Source organism: Macaca nemestrina, chromosome 7 (genome assembly GCF_043159975.1).
Source record: "Macaca nemestrina isolate mMacNem1 chromosome 7, mMacNem.hap1, whole genome shotgun sequence".
In the NCBI taxonomy this organism is placed as follows: domain Eukaryota; kingdom Metazoa; phylum Chordata; class Mammalia; order Primates; family Cercopithecidae; genus Macaca; species Macaca nemestrina.
Genome location: NC_092131.1, coordinates 35,469,901 through 35,490,576, shown reverse-complemented (window position 1 = coordinate 35,490,576; position 20,676 = coordinate 35,469,901). Strand labels below are relative to the sequence as shown.

The following is a 20,676-nucleotide window of genomic DNA, read 5'->3' as shown; positions in this document are numbered from 1 at the left end:
AGTTCAGAAACTGCATGTAGCAAAGCGAGGCATGCCAGCATGCACTCCTCTTCACCCCCTTTCACATTCCGTTTTCAGGTCTTCTCATGTGGAGGCTCTGATTTCAAAATGAATGCTTTAGTACGTTTGTATTATATTTCTAAAGTAGGACTAATGGTCATATCCCATAATGCTTTAGATTCCAGACCTCGTTTTTGTTTTTTGTTTGTTTGTTTTCCTGAATAATAGTTTCCCATGGCTGCATGCCATACTTCACTGTCCCTTTTTCCTGGAGCCTAGCCATTTCAATATCTCTTCATCTTCTCCCACCTGCTCCATATATGTGTCCTTAACTCTAGGGATTCCTCCTAGGCATTGCTTAACTCAGGATGGACAGCATTTCTTCTTCCTCCAACTCGACATAGTTTTATGGTTTGTTTTTTTTTTTTTTTTTTTTTTTTGGTCACATCTATACAGTTTGTAGCAAAATTGTAAGTTGTTTTTTGTTAAGAGGGAAAGGATAAAATCTAAAACTTTTATTTTTTTCATATTTTCTCAAGTGGTTGGACTGTATGCTTACTAAATTCTCTTTCATTATTTCCTTCCCCTCCAAGTTTATCAAAGGTAGACCCTAATTAGCAATCTAAATTGGGAAGGTTCTGCATTAATAACTGTCCTTCTACCAGGATTGGTTACTATTATTAGAAGCTGTGACTTTGCTGTTAGCTCAGCTCTAACAGCTCTCTGAGATCCAGAGAGCTGTTTGCTATTTAATGGCATAGTAGGCACTGAATAATGTCTACTAAATGACTGACCACAGAGTGTACCTCTGGTAGCCATCTGGTAGATTTTTGCCACTTACTAAAGGGTCATGGGGCAGGAGTATGTGAACAAATCAGCCAGTTCCACATTTCCACCCAAGACCCAGTTCAAAGCCCACGACGATGGTGGGTAGCACATTTGCTAAAGGTTGACAGATCAGCATCTTCTAGTGATGTGAGAATGTGTCATTTGAAAATAACAAAAACATATAACAATCAGGAGTCAGTGACAAAGGGACAAGAATGCTAAAATTGCTCAATGAGAAATATTATTCCTAATGGATTTCTGAATTTCCTATATTTATTTTCTTTCTTCCATCTCATCCCAATTCTGCTTTTCTGCCACTCACACCCAGCAGTTGGGAGACCATTGCTGCTGTGTACTGTTATATGCTGGACATGGTACAAAGCTCTTTACATACCTTTATTTTCTTCTCTCTTTTTGCTTTTCCTGTCCTCCCTCTAGTCTTTCTCTGGCCATTGGTATTGACTTTGGACAGAAATGGTACTGTGTGTTGGCCATTGCTGCCTCCTTCATTGCTTGCCTGGCCTTCTCGTTGTCTTGTGTGTCCCAAGCAGACTCTGTTCATCTTGTCATCTGTACACTACCAGGAAGCATATGTTCTGAAAGAGACAACCTCTCTGGCTCATTCTACAAAGGGCTGCCTTGATGAACTTGCCTTCACATTCCCATCACCTTCATTCCCTTTTCAACTGTATTGGTTTGATTCCCAGCAATAAAACCCCAGCTTGAACCTGGTTCTGCAAAATAGGAGCGTACGTTGGCTCCCAGAATACAAGGCGGGGCTGTGGAATTGAACCCTGGGAAAGGCAGCAATGCCACCAAGCTCAGGAAGAGCTGGAGCCAGGGCCATCAGTGCCTCCGAGACCCGTTTTTCCTCTCTGGTCCTGCCCACTTTCCACACTGGCCTTATTCTCTTTCATGACAGACATGTGTTAGGAAACATGACACCACCAGCCCTTGAACTTTGTGACTATACAACTTTGATATGGTTTGGCTGTGTCCCCACTCAGATCTCATCTTGAATTGTAGTTCCCATAATCCCCACATGTGGTGGGAGGGACCCAGTGGGAGGTAATTGAATCATGGGGGTGTTTTCCCCCATGCTATGCTCGTGATAGTAAATTCTCATGAGACCTGATGGCTTTATAAGGGGCTTCCCCCTTCATTCAGTTCTCATTCTCCTTCCTGTCACCATGTGAAGAAGGACATGTTTGCTTCCCCTTCCCCCATGACTGTAAGTTTCCTAGGCCTCCCCAGCCATGCTGAACCATGAGTCAATTAAACCTCTTTCCTTTATAAATTACCCAGTCTTGGGTATTTCTTCATAGCAGCGGGAGAATGGACTAATACAAGCTTCTACTGCTGAAGCTGGGGAAAGAAGATATGAACCTCACTTGTGTCAGGTATCTGTTCCTGGACAAATCAGCCATGGCCAGGAGCAGGGTTTATAAATAAATACATGGCAGCTTCTGAAGTAGCCTTGTGTACGTGTCAGAGTACAATTCTCAGGAGACAAGCAGAACTGAGCAGAAACCCAGATAGGCCCTCTATGCCTGCTCACCCATTTTGGAGGACTCACCATGCAGAATCCCTATCTGCTTCACTCAGATTCCCAAGAGACCCAGCATAAGGGTTAACACAACCAAGTACACTCACTGTATTCCTAGGCAGCACTTCTCTCTCCATTTGGATCTCCTTTCATGCCTAAGAAATGGCACTGGACAGCCTAGGCACAAACCTAAAAGCCTTTTAACTCTCTGCATTAAGCTTAGATGTTATCCTATGGGGCCAACCTTCATTTCTTTCCTGTGTCCCACCTTAGAAGCTCTAGCTACCAGGCATAAAGCATCTCCAGCCTAGATTAAAGAGACAGGAGAGCAAGGAAAAGGCAAGGAGTCCTTGCTTTCATTTCTTGTACTGTTTCTGCACAGTCCGATGATGTTGAGAAACATAAGGGAAGAGGAGACCACCTTCCCTCTCTGCCCAGCTTGGGGTGTTCTTTCACCTCCTCTCAGTCTTTGGCTACCCCAACTGTGTTAACCCTCTCTGCAACTCTCTCTGGAAAGGATCACCCTCCCCTGCCCACAAGAAGCTAGGAGAGCGGTTGAGGCAGCAGACTGCTAAATGTCCAAGTCAACCGTGGGAACCTGCAAAATGCACTTTGCTGTCTCCTGTATTTTCCATGCAATGATGATGGCAAATAGGACAAATGAGGGTGTATAGATTCACGAATACTGGGTTTATTTGCAAGGATTGTGATAGTGGCAGTGAAATAAAACATGGTAGTGCCATTATGCACCTTTTATCTACTGCCACACTCCTCCAGGTGACTTTATTTTCTACATAAGTAAATGTAGAAAGAAATAATACATTTTTTTCACATAAATCGCTCTCAAACTACAACTGTGGTAGGCAGAATAATGATCTCTCAAAGATGTCCATGTTCTAATCCCCAGAACCTGTGAATAGGTTATGTTACATGACAAGGAGAATTCAGGTTGCGGGTGGACTTAAAGTTGCTAATCAGTTGACCTTAAAATACAGAGATTATCCTGGATTGCCCAGATGGGCCCAGCATAATCACAGGTGCCCTGAAATGTGGCAGAGAGAGGCAGAAGAGTCGGTGTCAGAGTGATGCAGCATGAGAAAACCATAGCTGGCTTTGCAGATGGAAGAGGGGGCCATGAGCCAAGGAATGAGGAGAGCCTCTAGAAGCTGGAAAAAGGCAAGCAAATGAATTCTTCCCTAGAGCCTCCAGAAGGAACATCACCCTGCTGACACCTTGATTTTAGCTCAGTGAGACCCATTTCAGATTTCTGACTCTTAGAATTATAAGACAACCCATTTGTATTGTTTTCAGCTACTAAATATGAGATGATCTGTTCCAGCAGCCCTTAGAAACAAATATAAAACCCCAATCTCTCCCCTTCTCTTAGAATCTGAAGACCAAATTGTTCATCCTCTTTGTCTTTAATATACCAGCATCTCCAAGCACCCTGCTGACTAGGGTCCTCTTATAGCCCCAATACGTGTATATCTAATTCTGATTATTCAATACTTCCTTTTTCTATCAATAAAATACAACACTCAAAATACATATGCCCATATAATTTTACTGTTTCCTTTACAAAGCCTCTGACTTCATTTATGTAACTTAACAAACTAGATTTCCCTCTTCTTCTTTTATTTTGAGACAATGTCTCGCTTGGCTGCCCAGGCTGGAGTGCAGTGGCACGATCTCGGCTCACTGCAAGCTCCGCCTCCCGGGTTCACGCCATTCCCCTGCCTCAGCCTCCCAAGCATCTGGGACTACAGACACCCGCCACCATGCGTGGCTAATTTTTTATATTTTCATTAGAGACAGGGTTTCACCGTGTTAGCTAGAATGGTCTCGATCTCCTGACCTCATGATCCACCCACCTTGGCCTCCCAAAGTGCTGGGATTAGGGGCATGAGCCACCACGCCCAGCCTAGATTTCCCTCTTCTAATACATTTCCCTTCCGACCAATACCACTCATCACTGACACTGGCCAACAGATGAGTTGTTCATAATGACTGGCTTTGTTGCCTGGTTCAGATCGTCAGGACTTTTTGTGTTCCTTCTCCACGTGTTCCTCTACAGCATGTCCTGATGCCGCTTGCCTAGACCTTTTTTGGAGAAGGCGCGACATGGCACAAGCTCACAGGAACAATTTCGTTCTTGCTTAATGCCTGTTACAAAGTCATATCTTGTGCTCTTATGTTGGGTGATCACAAAAATTTCACCCTGGACTCTCAACCACATTCTCCTAAACTAACATCACCATTAGCTCTCACCACCTCTCATCCACCCACTTCTCTAATGATATTCCAGGATTTTTCTTAAAGAGATCTGGCTATGAGTCTGTATTTTATTACTACTTAAATAATCATATTATTTCCCATTTTCTTAGTTGCTCTCTGGACTTTTAAGATTCTACTGCCTTAGGCTGGTCAGCGGACAGCTGCCTTCATTGCCATGCATACAGTAATAGGCAGCCGGAGCCTGCAGGCTCCTCTAGGGACCAGGTGCTGGCTGAATTCTCACCGCGGCCCCTCCTGAGCCTTCCCTGTTGTCCCCTCACTCCAGCACTCACTCAGGGCTCCATGTGGGGACTTGTCCACAGGACCTGACCTGGCTGGTTGGACCCCTCCTTCCCAGGTTGGAGATGTGACCACATCGAGGATCTACTACAACACATTCGGGAGGGGTCTGATAAAAACCCCAGCCTGTCTCATTGAAATCTAAGGAAGCGAGAGGGAGGAGGGGAGGAAATTTCATTTTTCAATCCCTATGTTCTACTTCAGGGAAATCTATTTCCATTCTTTAAAAAAATTCCCCAATAACATAATTAACTAATTAAAAGAGGCCCTACCTTTTGCCTTGGGCTGCCAAGTGGATGTCTTTTATTTGAGATTCAAAGCTAACTAAGGCGGAGATTATTGGAATGGCCAGGGTAGATGTCCTGAGAGGACAAAGGGGGGCCCCCGGGCTGTGTGCTCATCTCAGATTTTGAGAATGCCATGGATGCTCAAATGCCTCATAATTGGGAGAACCCCCCAATATGTCATCATGACTCATCCTCTGGGGAACCTCAGCACAACTCATCACCCCCTGAACAGGATTTCAGTTTCCTGCTGCTGGCTTGTCTTTGTGCTGATCTGAGCAAAGGAGACAGGTGACCCAGTGTCCTCTCTATATCCCCACATCCAGCTTGCTGTCTCACAATCCCTGTAGTAGGTTGAATAGTGGAGCCCCAAAAGATAGGTCCTAGGCCTTACCCATGAAACCTGTGAATGTGACCTCCTTTGGGAAAAGAGTCTTTGCAGATGTAACTCAGTTAAGGATATCTAGATAAATCATCATGGATTATCCAGAAAGACTCCAAATCCAATAACAAGTGCCCTTATAAGCTAAAAAAGAGAGCAGATGACACAGGCACAGAAGAAGGCCATGTGAAGACAAAGACAGAGATGAAAGTGATGCAGCCACAAGCCAAGGTGTGCCTGAAGCCACCAGAAACTGGAAGGAAAAGAAAGGAGAGGTGAGGCAGGGCAAGGTGAGATTCTCCCCTAGAGCCTTCGGAGGGAGCACGGCCCTGCCAACACCTTGATTTCAGACTTCTGGCCTCCAAAACTGAGTATAAACTTCTGTTGTTTTAATCATTTGTGGTCATTTGTTATAGCAGTCCTAGAAAACTAACATATTCCTCAACATGCAATGTCATTTCTTTTATAAAGAATTCAGTCAGCCCAAGTAGCTAACGAGTGGCTCCCAAGTGCAGAACCAACTTGTAGCCTGATCCTTCCTGCCACAGTGCTTTCTTAGAGCTCCCTTGCCCACGTTCATTCTGCCTGAGATGTCATAAAGCTCTTGATATGGTTTGTTTGTGTTCCCACCCAGATCTCATCTTGAATTCCCATGTGTTGTGGGAGGGACCAAGTAAGAGGTAATTGAATCATGGGGGTGGGATTTCCTGTGCTGTTCCTATGATAGTGAATAAGTCTCATGAGATCTGATGACTTTAAAAATGGGAGTTTCCCTGCACAAGCTCTCTTCCTTTGCCTGCCGCCATCCATGTAAGACGTGACTTGCTCCTCCTTGCCTCCCAGCATGATTGTGAGGCCTCCCCAGCCACATGGAACTGTATGTCCATTAAACATCTTTCTCTTGTAAATTGCCCAGTCTCAGGTATGTCTTTATCACCAGCATGAAAACAAACTAATACAGCTCTTATTGGTGAAGGCTGGCCCCGGGGAAGATGCATACCTTGCAGGAGATTTATAGGACAGAGGATGTGCCTCTAGTCTGCCACATGGTTTTGCTTGTCTATTTTATATTTGTGGAGGATTGTCAAGATTCTTTAGAGATGCTTTCCCATTTTCTATCACAATGGTCCTGAGTGCTCAACAAGGCTGTTACATAACATGATGAACTTGACAAGATCAGTTAAATGACTCAACCAAGAACTCAAACCAAGGCTTTTCAACTGGGACCACTGCTTCTTCTACCCCACTGGGTCATGGTAAACACCTGGGACAGCGAGGAGGCTCTGAGGTTTCAGAAAATTTACATCCATCTTCAAAACCAAAATTACCAGGGACTCCTTCATTTTGATTTGATTAATAAAACATCTTGTGTCCTGAACCCTTTGGAAAATTGAGGAATGAGATGTGGTTCTTCTCAAACTTGAATGTGCATATGAATCACCTGGGGGAGCCTATTAAAATGCAGATGCTGAATCAGGAGGCCTGGGCTGGGATATGAGATCCTGCATTGCTAACAGGCTCCCAGGTGATGCCAGTGCTGCTGCTGGTTCATGGATCACACTTCCAGTAGCATGAGATGGAGCCTCTGACTAATTTCTCTGCGTGGTCAGCATTAAGCTAATTGGCCATTATTGCCCTTTGCAATTCAGTAGTAGGAATTGTGGCTCTGACTTTGCTGTTGTGGGAGAAGTTGCTGACACACAAGCTGGCAATGCTTAAGGAAACGTTTTATTGTGGATCAATAACCACAAAAATATTCAAACCTTTTGGTTAAATAATTCTGCTTATGGATGTGAATTCTAAAGAAATAACCCAGAAGATGAAAAAAAAAATCTGTGTGAACAATGGTGTTCTACCACAGCACTACATATATTTAAAAAGAAATATTTAAAGTCTGTGTCTAATATAAAGGAAATGATTAAGTAAATTGTAATAAAGTAACTCAATGCAACCAAGACAATATTGTAGACATATGTTCATCTTCTCCCTTTCCTCAAATACAACATGTCACTAAAGGAACAAAAATGGCATGAACTCACAAGATTAACAAACTATTAATAATTTCAACACATTTGTCCAAGATACAAAGTCTTTGTAATTGGGGAACATAACCACAGGCCCCCATGTCTCTATTTGTAATGTTTTATTTTTTTGATTGGTCAGTGAGTACAAGGGTGATTTCTTACAATTTTTATACCTTTCTGCATGCCTGAAATATTTCAAAATTCAATAAAAAAGAAAGTGCACAGGGATAGAGTGAAGAACATTCTAAATTACATGTTGGGGACAGAAGTAATGTGACAAAGTGAGCCAGTTTTTGCAACAAAGCCTGGCCTTGGCTCTTGAAGGCACCAGGGACCACGGAAGGCAGGAATGAGGCATGGGGCTAACAGCATCGGAATGGTCAAGTCTGTCCCAGGAGACCTTGTACCCCTAGATCTCCTGCCCCACTAGGAAACAATCCTTCCCAACTACCATGACTGAAGGATATGGGCAGTTTTTTCTTGAGAGAAATTGAGCCACATACACTCAGAACTCAGACACATCAGATATCAGAAGAGGCCAACTGAAAACAAGAGAATTAATGGAAACTCTACACACTGAACTGTGAGGCCTGTAGGGATGGAAATTGTGATACCTTTCCTCATCTATAAGGATTATGGCCAACACTGCTATAACAAAAGAGGTTAACAAGAGAAAAGCATAAATGCATTTATTTCATCAGTTTTATGTGACACCAAAGCCTTCAGAAATGAAGACTCAAAGACACAGGGAAAACTGTCTGTATTTGTACTTAGGTTCCATGAAGAATGGGCAGCCTTATAGAAATGTGATTGGACAAAAGGGTGTGATCTACTGGTAACAGACTGAGGGGAGGAAACCCAGCAAGGCCTGTCTGTTTAGATTCTTTTTAGTCTCTCTGAGTAGCATTCCTACCTCCCGGGTAGGACCTCTCTGGAATGAGGGTTTTCAAGGGAGAAGGGAGTGACCTTTCTAGGTTTTGTGGCTTGCTTTAAGGGAGAGACATTCTAGTTTCTATGACCCACCCTGGGGAAAAAGAATTCTTGTTTCTGTGACTTACGTCAGGAGAGAAAAAGGGATGGAAGGCAGGGGCAGGAGAGAAGGTGAAAGCCTTGGCTTCTGAGGCCCTTCCAATCTCCTTTAGTTCAAAGTACTCAGCATGCCAACATGCTATACTTTGGAGTATCATGTTCTGAGCCCCAACAGACACTCAGCCCCATCCCGACCCTGCTCTCAGGCCTCCAGGAGCCAGACATATATACCCATAGGCAAGAGACTGACAAACTACAACCCATACTCCAAACCATACTCCATGTCATTCTGTTTTTGCAAATAAAGTTTTATTAGAACACAATCACACGCATTCATTTGTAAGTTGCCTATGGCTGCTTTTATGCCACAGCAGTAGAGCTAAGTAGTGGCAACAGACACCATCTGGCCCACAAAGCCTAAAATATTTACTATTTAGGCCGCACAGAAAAAACTTGCCAATGCCCGCTCTAGAGAAAAATAGATGTCCCAGAGGAAAGACTCCAGATCCCTCATTTGGAGCTCCCATGAAAATACTGGTAACCTTCCCTATGACAATAAAGCCCATCAGTGACAAGCCCCATCCACACGCCCACCGAGCTGCCAAGCAGGCTTCAGTACCTCACTCTTAAGCGCAAATGGATGTGCAAAGATTTTCCAGACACTCAAGCCTCAGCGTGAAAGAGTATAATCAAAATAAACAGACAGAAAAAAGGAACTTGGAAGAACCAAAATAATTCAACAAGTAGAAGAAACTTACAATGAAAGTATGGAGTTCATATTATCGGAGAAATGAGAAGATATTTCATCCATAAAACAAGAACTAGACACTGTGATAACCAAAAGTGAACTCTGGAAATTTAAGAAAGTAATGGTTCAAATTTTTTTTAAAAATCAATAGGAAAGTTGAAAGAGAGTTTAACAAAAAGACAAGGAAATGAAAAATGGGAGGGAAGGTAGATTAACAATTCAGGATGTCCAATATTGAACTGGAAAAAAATATAGGACAAGCAAACAAAGGAAACAAAGGGTATAAAATTAGTGATGAATACTATAAAATTCCTGATAAATATTTTCTCATCTATTGCACACTGTGCCCCGCATAGTAAATAACAACAACCAGCAAGGGCCGTTATGAAATTTCAGAACACTCTAGCAATAAAGAGGTGATTCTAAGTTGACAGAGAGAAAAGAAACAGAACCAAATAATGAGAATCAAAATGGATTCAGGCTTCTCAATAGTAACACTGCATGCCAGGAAAAAAAAAAAAAAAAAACATGGAGTGATGCCTTCAAAATTCTGAAGGAAAGAGATTTTTCACCTAGTGTTCTATGTCTAGCACTATCAGTCAAGGATGGAGATAAGAGCATTTTTATACTTGCAAGGATTTTCATGCATCCTTTATTAAGAAACTACTAAAGGATATGCTTCAACACAATCAGGGAGTAAAAACAAGAGATAGACATGGAATCCAGGAAACATGGGATTTTCAACACAGAAGCAAAGGAAGTCCTAAAATGATCATTTTCCATCAAGTCTATAGAGCAAATGATCCGGTTTCGAGCAAGAAGACTAAAGACTTCAGGAGAGAGGATCTCTGGGAAACAAGAGGACAGAACTGCTCAATTATTTGATGTGTTTAAGATGTAAAAAAAGGATTGCTAGATATTTTACAGATTTGTTAAAACACTTGCTCGGAAAAAGTAGTATGATATTTAGCTGAATAGCAAATAATTTTTATCTAGTTTAATAATGTTACACTGACCATTGATTTAACAAAAATTGTTATACAAGTCTATTTGGAGGATCATGTAAGAAAAGATGGGAGTGGGAGTTGAGGACTGGTGAATAGAAAGATAAATTCTTGTCTAAAATAAAAACAGGAATAGATATAAAAGCATATAATTTAGAAATATATAGGTAACTTTTAGAAAAAACAGAAGGTGGAAAGTAGATGCCTCTCTGAGAAGGGATGGGAGGAAAAAATAATTGCTTTTGCTTTTTTATATATATAATAATTTGGTACTATTTTATTATTCTAACTGTTCACATACATTTTGATAAAAATAAAAGTCTAAAATATGTCCATCTATAAGATCAACATATCTATTAGATCGTAATTATAACTAGAAAAACTAAGTTGCTTTTTTTGGAAAAAATGCTTATGTTAACTCCTTGTGGTCTGCTGGTATTTAAAAGTCTTTACCTTCCACTGGGAATGCTGAGCTGGCAGTCTGGGGGAGCCGTAGTGTCTTTTGTGTGTTCCAGATGCCTTGAGAATCAGTCTTTGTGGGAGAGTGGAACACAAACATGTTTGACCAGTGTGTTAATATCAGTAAGGCTAGCATAACCAGGGAGAGATGCACCAAGGTTCAGGTAAAGAGTCAAGCGGGGGAAAGATATATAAAATGCATGTGTATATCATGACTGCAACAACACAAAAATGGTGTGTTCATAATGAGAAGGAAATAAGGACAAATGGAAACAGTTTGATGTGTCAGAAGTGGGAGCGGAAATACATTTTTTCCTTTAATTTAGAATTATGTGTAGACTGCTATAATGTTTGCATAAAATAGAATAAAGTTTTTTTTTTTTTTAAGGAAATCAGTGACATTCTTTGCTCTGCCTCCCTCCTGCAGCTTAATTGCCTACACGGAACAATATATGGAATATGACCCTTTGATAACACCAGCTGAGCCATCCAACCCTTGGATCAGCGACGACGTCGCTTTGTGGGACATAGAGATGAGGTAAAAAATGTTTTAAGGTTTGGGAGTGGGATGAATGTAGACAAAAATCCATGAGATCATGAGATTACCTTATATTCTATCTTAATTTGACGGTTTTTTTCGCTAGAACAGAAACCCCTCAATTAGCCTCCCAGCTGAGTTCTACTTACAGTTTCTACCTCCCTACAACTTTGATTTGTGCATGGATCCCTTGTGGCTTCCCTCTGACTCTTTGGATATCATGATAACTGGGACAGTCCCCCACCATTCCCTAATTCTGATAGCGGGAAGAAAAGAATCTGTTGCTCCAAAGTTTTTTCCTGTTAGATAGTGACCACAATGATAATAGCTGGCATGTATTCTGCACTGGCCACATCCTGCAGTAAATGTCTCTCACTGAATCCCCTCAACGGGTACACATTACTGTTCTCACCATTGAGCAGGTATGGAAACTGAGGCACAGAGGAGTTAATGAACTTGCCCAAGGTCATAGTGCTAGTAGGGCAGGGTTAGAACTAGAACTCAGGCAGAGGGCTCCAGAACCATGATTTCATCACTCTTTTCTTCTGGAGTAACTGCCAGCAGCGATTCCAGCCAGTTTCTCCTTCCCTATGAGGGAAGCCAGTGTGTTTACTTAAGAGGGGAGGAACCAAAGCCCAGAGGGACTTGGACCACTTTCAGAATTACAGAAGGAAACACACAGACAAAGCTAGTGTGGTGTGCTTTCGCACCCCCGTACCACGGCTGGATGAATTTTTATTTCCGTTTTCACGTCTCTATCACTCTCCATTGTCTTTCACTTTTGCTCCTTTTCTGGCTTCTTTTCTTGAAATGGGAAAAAGCTTATGAAAAGTAATATAAGTCACAGATGCTCATTCTAAAACGTTCCAATTATCCAGATGTGCATAAAGAAGAAAATACTCTCTTCCTTCAACCTGATTTCACCTTCCAAAAAGAACCTTTGTTTATAGTCTAATGCTGTGGTTCCAAGAGTGGATCAGAGCACCCTGGGCACTGTGGGGAACTCACAGAGTTACCACAGGATAGTCCAAATTTTTTTAGGGAAACAGTGATAGTTGACACATGCCAGATACTGCACTAACTACTAGCTTAAGATGGTTCAGTTTCAACATTAGAGCACATTACATCTCTTATGAGGATACGCATCTTTGCAAATCTGGTTTTTCGGAGCAGTCACTGTGATAAAAAGCAAGAACTGTGCAAAAATTAACATGGAATAGGAAATAGGGATGGTAAGGTTCAATCTAATTTCAAAATTTAAGAAAATGTGTAGTGCCCAATAGGTGCATATTGTAGTTATTTAAGAATGAAAAAAAATTTTTCAATTTATGTATCTTTCAAACAGCTACTAAGTGTTAGGATACAAATACATATTAAGTTGATTGGTCCTAGCCATAATAAATGACACTGTTAAGTATTTCTTTTGGCCCAGGGGCACTGTGAAAAACTTACTGAGACACTAAGGGTACCATGAGCTCAGCAAGTTTGGCAACATCTGATTTAGCATCTATTACTTTGGATTTGTATGCATATATAACATTCTATCCTTTTGTATAATTGAGTTCAATATATATACCCAAATATATACATATATGTATACAGTCCAATAATTTTTAAATTAACAATATGTTGTGGCAGTGTTTCCATGTAAACACATATAGATCCATCTTACTCTTTTTTTTTTTTGAGACAGAGTCTCTCTCTGTCGCCCAGACTGGAGTGCAGTGGAGCAATCTGGGCTCACTGCAAGCTCCGCCTCCCAGGTTCTCGCCATTCTCCTGCCTCAGCCTGCTGAGTAGCTGGGACTACAGATGCCCGCCACCACACCCAGCTAATTTTTTGTATTTTTAGTAGAGATGGGGTTTCACCGTGTTAGCCAGGATGGTCTCGATCTCCTGACCTCGTGACCCACCCGCCTCGACCTCCCAAAGTGCTGGGATTACAGGCGTAAGCCACTGTGCCCGGCCCACCTTACTCTTTTTAATAGCTACATGGTATCCCCTGGCATGGGTGAAATAAAATTTATTTTACCAATCCCTGGATCATAAATATTTAGTTTATGTCCTCCTTTTTTGCCACCATAAACAATGATTCCAGGAACATCTTTCTACACAAGTTCAATTATTTCCTTAGTATAAATTTTCTAGGCATAGAATTCCTAGAAATGGTATTCATATTTTAATTTTAGTTCATATGTCCAGATTCCTCTTGAACAAAACTGTAACACATCTTTGTCATTCCCTTAGCTAAAAGTGCTCATTTTCCCACATTCTTACCATCCCAAGCATCATCAATCTTTTTATCTTTGCAAGTCCAAAAGTTTAAAATAATTCTCGTTTTACTCTTTTGTTTCTTTGTTAATATACTTGAGAATCTTTTCACATGGTTATTAGACAGATTCTAGCAATATGTTTTGCTTTGGATATTGGGATATAAAACAGTCACATTTACTTGAATCATATATTTTGTCTTTTTCCTGATATATTTCTGAATCTCGTTCTATGTTCTTCTTTTTCTCTTCCCTGACTTTTACTTTATTAATCAAATTTTATATTAACTTTGTAAAAACCCTAATTTCTATTCTAGTTGTATTTACTTTTAAATGTTTTAATTAAAAACATCGATTTAAACAAACAAGAGTGAATCATATAAAATAGTGAAGTTGCCTTTGCCTCCTTTAAATCCCATTCTTCCCAGAGGTATGTTAACTTGATATATTTTAAACCAACATTTTTGAACTTGTATTTCTATGAACATTTAAAAAACAACTAGTATATAGTATGTATCTTCTTTCTAATATTTCTGATGAGCCCTAGGTAGTTCCTTCTGTTCTAAGTCAAGAACTTAACTCTTTCTTTCACTCAGGATTTTTTTTCTCTTTTTAAAAAATCGTTGCTGCTTTTTTTTCCATTCTATCCTCACTTTTCAGGAAATCCTTTTTTAAGAATTCTGGGCCTCTGGGATGGAGTTGCTACATCTCTTATATTTTCTCTGTTATAATTTCCATCTTTAGTCTTTTTATTCTGTATTCAAAGGATGCAATTTCCTGAATTGCTCTTCAGAATCACTGCTTTGATTTTTCAGTGGTGTCCATTCTGTGGTTTTATATTTTAATGAGTTTTTCTTTTCCCACTGAGTGTTGGGAGGGTAGTTGATAATCACGCTTTTCATTTCTAAGACTTCTTAATACTTCCTGGACTGTTGTTTTCCTAGTAGCCTGCTCTGTTCTATTGGTGTTTATCATCTTAATCCCCCTGGAGATGTGATATAGATTTTTTTGATAGTTTATATTTTTTCCACATTTTCATATCTCCTCTCTATTTCTGCCACTTAGTTTTATTCCGGGTTGTTTATTAGAGAATCATCATTTCTGGTCATTGTTTCATTCCTCTGGTCACTGCTCAGAGCAGATCATTCTTTTCGTATGCCCAGCTATTTGGAAGACTGCTCATTTTTATAAATGAAGGTATTAACTTTCAATCCTGCCATACATTAGAACCACATGGAAGTTTCTAAAAAATACGAATGCCTGGTCCTCACACACGGCCAATTAATTCAGAATTTCTGGTAATTGGGCATTTTTTTTTAATCTCCCCACACTCAGGGAGATTTAAAAAGTCGAATGTGTGGCCGTGGCCTAGGACTCCATCAGTAGCTGGTGAGGGTGCCCTCAGTGATGGTGTGGGCCAACAGTTCTAAGCCATGCTGTGCATCGGAATCACCTGGGCTCCTCTTGAAAAATACGCACATACTGGGGTGGCTCTGGGCGTCTGCATCTTGAGCAAGCACCCAAGGCATTCTGAGGCACGCCAGAGTTTAAGAAGTCCTGGTTTGGTTCCTGGAGTTGCCCTGGCAGGCTTTCCCCTGAGCAGTTCACACAGGAGCAGGGCTGCAGCTGAACATGTGAATGGATGGGCATAGGTCAATCGCCAAGGTTCCCCTCTGGGTCCTGGGTATGTGGCCCAAGAACAGATTGAAAGATTAAAAACCCTCTCTTCCAGTGAGACGGGCAGCAATGGGAATCTTGGGGAGGTAGATCCCCATCCTCCCTAGTGTGACATCCCTGCAGCCAAGTGTTCTGCTCTGTGGGTCAAGCCCTGATGGAGTTTCTGATGTCTTTCTGTTTCCTCGCCACGGTACTCCCCAACAAGTCTACTCTTCTCCCTCCTCTGCTGGGCCTTAGGGGAATCCACTTGGAGCCGCGAAAGCCAGTGAGAGGTGGGAAGAAAGTTAGCGTGTCTTTAAAGTCTCCCTGGTTCCCAGGATGTTTTTTCTCTGTGTGTGTGCTTTGCTGACAGGAGCACAATCCTCTGACCTTACTGTCCATATGAGAAGCTGGCCGGGAAACATCTCCCTTAACTTAGTAAACGCTTTCTGCCATGTGGAGCCTATTCCGTGCTCCTGAGTTGCTTCCATTGTCTGATGCCCACCCCCTGCCTCCACTTCCAATCCTGCTGCTCAGAGCTTGGTGTTTTCCAAGGATTCTGTTGGGGACGCTCAGCTATTTCTTCTCTGATGCCTCCAGTGGAATCGTAGGCTGCTGTCAATCCGTTATGCCACAAGTTCAGTCTATCTGCTTCGTGCCTTTCTGAAATTTCTCAAAGCTCTCATCTGCTGATAGGAAATTTCTTTGCCTCTATAGACTATGTTTAGTTTTTTTGTTTTGGGTTTTTTTATTTACTTAACTGAGCACTGGGCTCTTGCCTGTTCCCTCCTCCTCGGTCACTTGTCCCCCATATCCTCACATGGCTGGCTTCACTTCTCATTCAAGTCTCACTCAGCATTGGTGTCCCTTCCTCAGAAAGGCTTTCTGTGACCACCAATCTAGAGTGGCCACCTCATCCCTCCAGCTGTTCTATGTCACATCCTCCTCCTGGTTCCCTTTCCAAATAGAACTTAGAATGATTTCAGCGCCTAGGCCTATCTGGCGCACAGTGGGCACCGTGTGGGCTGGAGGGAGGATGGAGGAATAAGTCATTCTTTATTTGATTGTTTCATTGGTATTTGGGAAAGGAGGAGAGGCAAGTGTGTGAACTGAATTCACAAAGATAAAATGAACTTCCTCTTTTGTTCTTGAAAGTCAGCAAAGAAGTATGTAATCATTTAGGAAAACGGGGTCGCCTGGCCTGTTGGTTTATTCCAACCTATTCAGCACTTTTTCCCCAAGGAAGTGCTACCTGCCCCCTACTACTCATGCCCTGGTTCTACTCCTATTGTTCTAGCTTCGACTCCAAACTTCATGCCTAACCTAAGACAGCTACAGTGTTCTGTCCACTTACAGGCAGAATTAAGTGTTCAGATACAAGTGAAAACGAAACCCTGTTTCTTCTCCCGACAGACTACTCCTACCCACTTAGTTGCTGGCAGTGATGTTAGGAAAAAACGGAGTGTGGAATCAGTGCCAACATCACACTTCAGCCAAGGGATGGTTTCTGTCCACAAAACGAAGGCTGAAGATGACCAATAAAATAATTGAGTCACTTTCTCTCAGTTTCAGTTTAATTCAATATATATGTATAGAAGCCGACTATGTGCTGTGTTCTGAACAAGAAGGGCTCTCAAGATACAAATGTAGCAAGGTAAATAAAACATGCTATCTTACCATCTGGCACCAGAACTCCTCCTTGCTTGGCAAAGGACATTAAGCCACTTGGGGCAGAAAGTAAGGCCCTAAGGGCAGAGGGGTTGGCAGAGACTCAAACAACAAAGGGAGAGGGTTGTGCTGTCCTGCTGAGAAAATGAGACAAATGTATTCTCTGTTCCTGAGAGGGGAGAGCTAAGGGGAGGGGAAAGCCAGGGGAGGGAGAGAAGCCAGAGGCCAACAAAAACTAGGTCTCTGTGCAAGGCCAAGGAAATGCCTAGCATTGAGGTGACCAGGGACTTTTCAAAAGCAGGAATGCCTAGTGTGTGATTTTTTAAATAGTAGACTGCCAGGAGGTGCAATATGTACCCCCTTTTCAAGACCCTCAAATTCCAGTAAGGCCCCCACCCTCCCGAACACTTCATGAGAGGAGGGGTTTGCTGAGTGTGGGTGAAGGTTTGTGGGAAAGGAGAGACAGTGAGAATGAAGGGCTCCCTTAGGAATTCATGTCAATCTCAGGTGGACTTTGGACTTTACTGGGCTCGGTGAAGGGGTCCAGGCGGGCTCATTATGATTTCCAGGGCCCAGGATGTCACAGACACTGTCTAAATTCTGCAAGGTGGAGAATATACTGTGTCTGCCGTGGGAAGGTTACAGACAGCCAAATGGAGGATGGCCATAGCAGTTGAACAGAATCATGGACAAAATGACATAAGATATACCATAAATAGCAGAAAACTGTGCTTTAATTCTTTCTCCTTCTCAGACAAGCTATTCGATCTGCAAGTCCAAGGATAAGAAAGTTATATTCAGAGGGGAAAAAAAGGCAACTGTTTTAAAGGATGGTCAAACTACACCTCAAGTTTATGCAACATAGTGAGCTGTAATTGCACCACTCCACTCCCGCCTGGGTGACAGAACAAGATCCCTAAAGAAAAAGAGTAAATTCTGAGAAGTAAAGTTTAATTAAAGAAAATAGTGATTGCCAGGGCCTCTCATTGAGGAGAAGTCAGCCAAAGGTTACCAGATGACATAGTTCTTTATGTCATCTGAAAACCACCAGGAGAGTGTCCCAGGGATGCATATGGAAAGTATTTCTGGTGGTGCCACTAACCAGATGCTGGGGTCTAATGAAACCTGGTGTTGTCAGCAGAATGTGGTTTGTGATTTGCTCTCTCCACATGACTTTGGTTTAGCTCTCCCTCTCTGCTGGCTATCAGGCACGTGAGCAAAGAGCTACAAGGAACCTGGCTTGTCCAGCTTGGCCGTAGGCATTCACTCCCAGCCAACCCGACCTGCTGAGAGGCAGAGATCATCCCTGAGCCCAGGCACAGTGAGTTTGACAGAACTATTAATCCAGGATATTAGTCCAGTTCCTTTCCTATGGTGGTGGATCTCCAAATATGGCCCCATTGGTGCCTTCCCTCTTTACATCAAGTAGGACACCAAGACCAAGGCCAGATGAAAAGAGAGGGAACACCATTTTCCCTCTCTGGAACTGTTTGAGTACCAGTAATCCAGAACCCCTGTGGTGGCTTCCACGTTGGTATTTTGAAATATTTGCTCTTGAGACATTCCTTCTTGGAATCCATCTGCGATGCTTGGAGAAGCCCAAGCCATTGGAGAGGCCATGTGCAGACAGTCTGGTCAACAGCCTCAGCTGAGCTCCTGGTCAGCAACTAGCATCAGCTGTTAGGTGATGAGCCCTCTTGGATGCACAGCCCAGTCAAACCTCCAAATGACCCCACCTCCAGCTATAACCATGTGAGCCCCAAGTGAGAACCACCCAGTGGAGCCTAGTCAACCCACAGGAGAGTGAGAGAGACTAATAAATTGCTTTTTTAAGCACCTGGATTTTAGGATGGTTTGTTATACAGCGTAAATAACTGGGCCAGGCGCAGTGGCTTACACCTGTAATCCCAGCACTTTGGGAGGCTGAGGAGAGTGGATCACAAGGTCAGGAGTTTGAGACCAGCCTGGCAAACATGGTCAAACCCTGTCTCTACTAAAAATACAAAAATTAGCTGGGCATGGTGGCGGGCAGCTGTAATCCCAGCTACTCGGGAGGCTGAGGCAGGAGAATAGTTTGAACCTGGGAGGCGGAAGTTGCAGTGAGCTGAGATCATGCCATTGCACTCTAGCCTGGGCGACAGGGTGTGACTCCATCTCAAAAAAAGAAAACAGAAAAGAAAAAGAAATAACTGGACCACTCTTCACTGGAGTATTCAGGACCCTCAGGTTGTTCTTGAGGTATTAAATAAAATTATGGTTGTTTCTTTAGTAACCTTGGCTCTGAGATGGGGACATTGAATTATTTTCTTTTTAAGGAACTGCCTTATTATTTCATAATTTTTCTAATAACTTGTCTTACTCTGTTCAGGCTGCTAAAGCAAAAATGCCATATACTATGTGGCTTAAAAGCAATAGAATTTTTTTTTTCCGCAGTACTGGAGGCTGGGAAGTTCAAGGTCGAGATGCCACAGGTTGGGTGTCTGGTGAGGGCCTCCTTCCTGGTTCATACATGGCTGGGTCCTCACATGGCAGAAAGGCAAGAGAGCTCTGGGGTATCCTTTTATAGGGACACTAATTCCATTCCACATGACCTAATTATCTCCCAAAGGCTTCACCTCCCAAAACCATCACATTGGGGGTCAGGATTTCAACATGTAAATTTGAAGGGGAACACAGACATTCAGTCCACAACATTCTACCTCAAGATCTCCAGAATTTTTGTCCTCTTGCGTGCAAAATACTTTCATTCCATCTCAATAGTCCTCAAAGTCTTAACTTGTTCTAGCATCAATTCTAAAGTCCAAAGTCTTATCTACATATCATCTAAATCAGATATGAATGGGATTAAAGATATCATTCATCCTGAGCAAATTCCTCTCCAGCTGTGAACCTGTGAAGCCAAACAAGTTATGTGCTTCCAAACTGCAATGGTGGGACAGGTATAGGATAGACATTTTCGTTCAAATAAAAAAAAAAAGAGAGAGAGAAATAGGAAAGAAGAAAGGGGTAATGGGTTCCAAGTAAGTCCAAAATATAACAGGGCAAAAAACATTAAACCTTAAGGCTCTAGAATAATCCTCTTTGGCTCGATGCTCTGTTTTTTAGACCCACTGGGGCAGCAACCCTACCTCCATAGCTCTCCTGGGCTGGAGTCATACACCCATGGCTTTCCTGGACTGATGCTCTGTCTTCCAGGCCCATTTGGGTGGCAGCATCATCCCCACAGCTTGGTGGGATGGTCCCACAGAAGCTTTCTCCTGGGGTCCCTGTGGCTTTTCCAGGCTGGGGTTCCTTGCGTGCAGCTCTTCTGGGCAGCCCAGTCCACCATGGCTCTGCTGGGTGCAGCCCATATTGCTGTCTGTGGGGACCCCATCCCAAGGCACTGGGCAGGAGCATCCTGGCCTACCTAAATTGAAGAGATGAATTGATCCTTTAAAACTGTTCTGCTCTCCCACCACATGTCCCTTGCACTCTGGGCCTATGGTGCAAGTGGCAGCCCTGATGAACTCTGAATTGCTTTTGAGTAATTCTTCCATTGTCTTGAAGAATATAGTTCCTAGATTCTGTTGAGATGACTCATCCATACTAATATCCTTATCATACAGTCACTTGGCCACACTATTAATGGTCTCACTTTTTGCAATATGGATAGACAAAGAATTTTCTA

General features: G+C 42.5%; 1 protein-coding gene across 22 annotated transcripts in view; it reads left to right on the top strand.

The window, feature by feature from the left end:
• The window catches only part of LOC105494330 (regulator of G protein signaling 6), a 626,815-nt gene that overhangs the window by 543,783 nt on the left and 62,356 nt on the right, over positions 1-20,676 (top strand). For all 22 annotated transcript variants that reach the window (XR_011625760.1, XR_011625759.1, XM_071099923.1 and 19 more), the window contains one exon: positions 11,306-11,416. Coding sequence is in view for 20 of the 22 variants with exons in the window: in XM_071099923.1 (XP_070956024.1) it covers positions 11,306-11,416 (111 nt within the window). In the remaining 2 variants the exon portion in view is untranslated. The remainder of the gene's footprint in view (positions 1-11,305; positions 11,417-20,676) is intronic.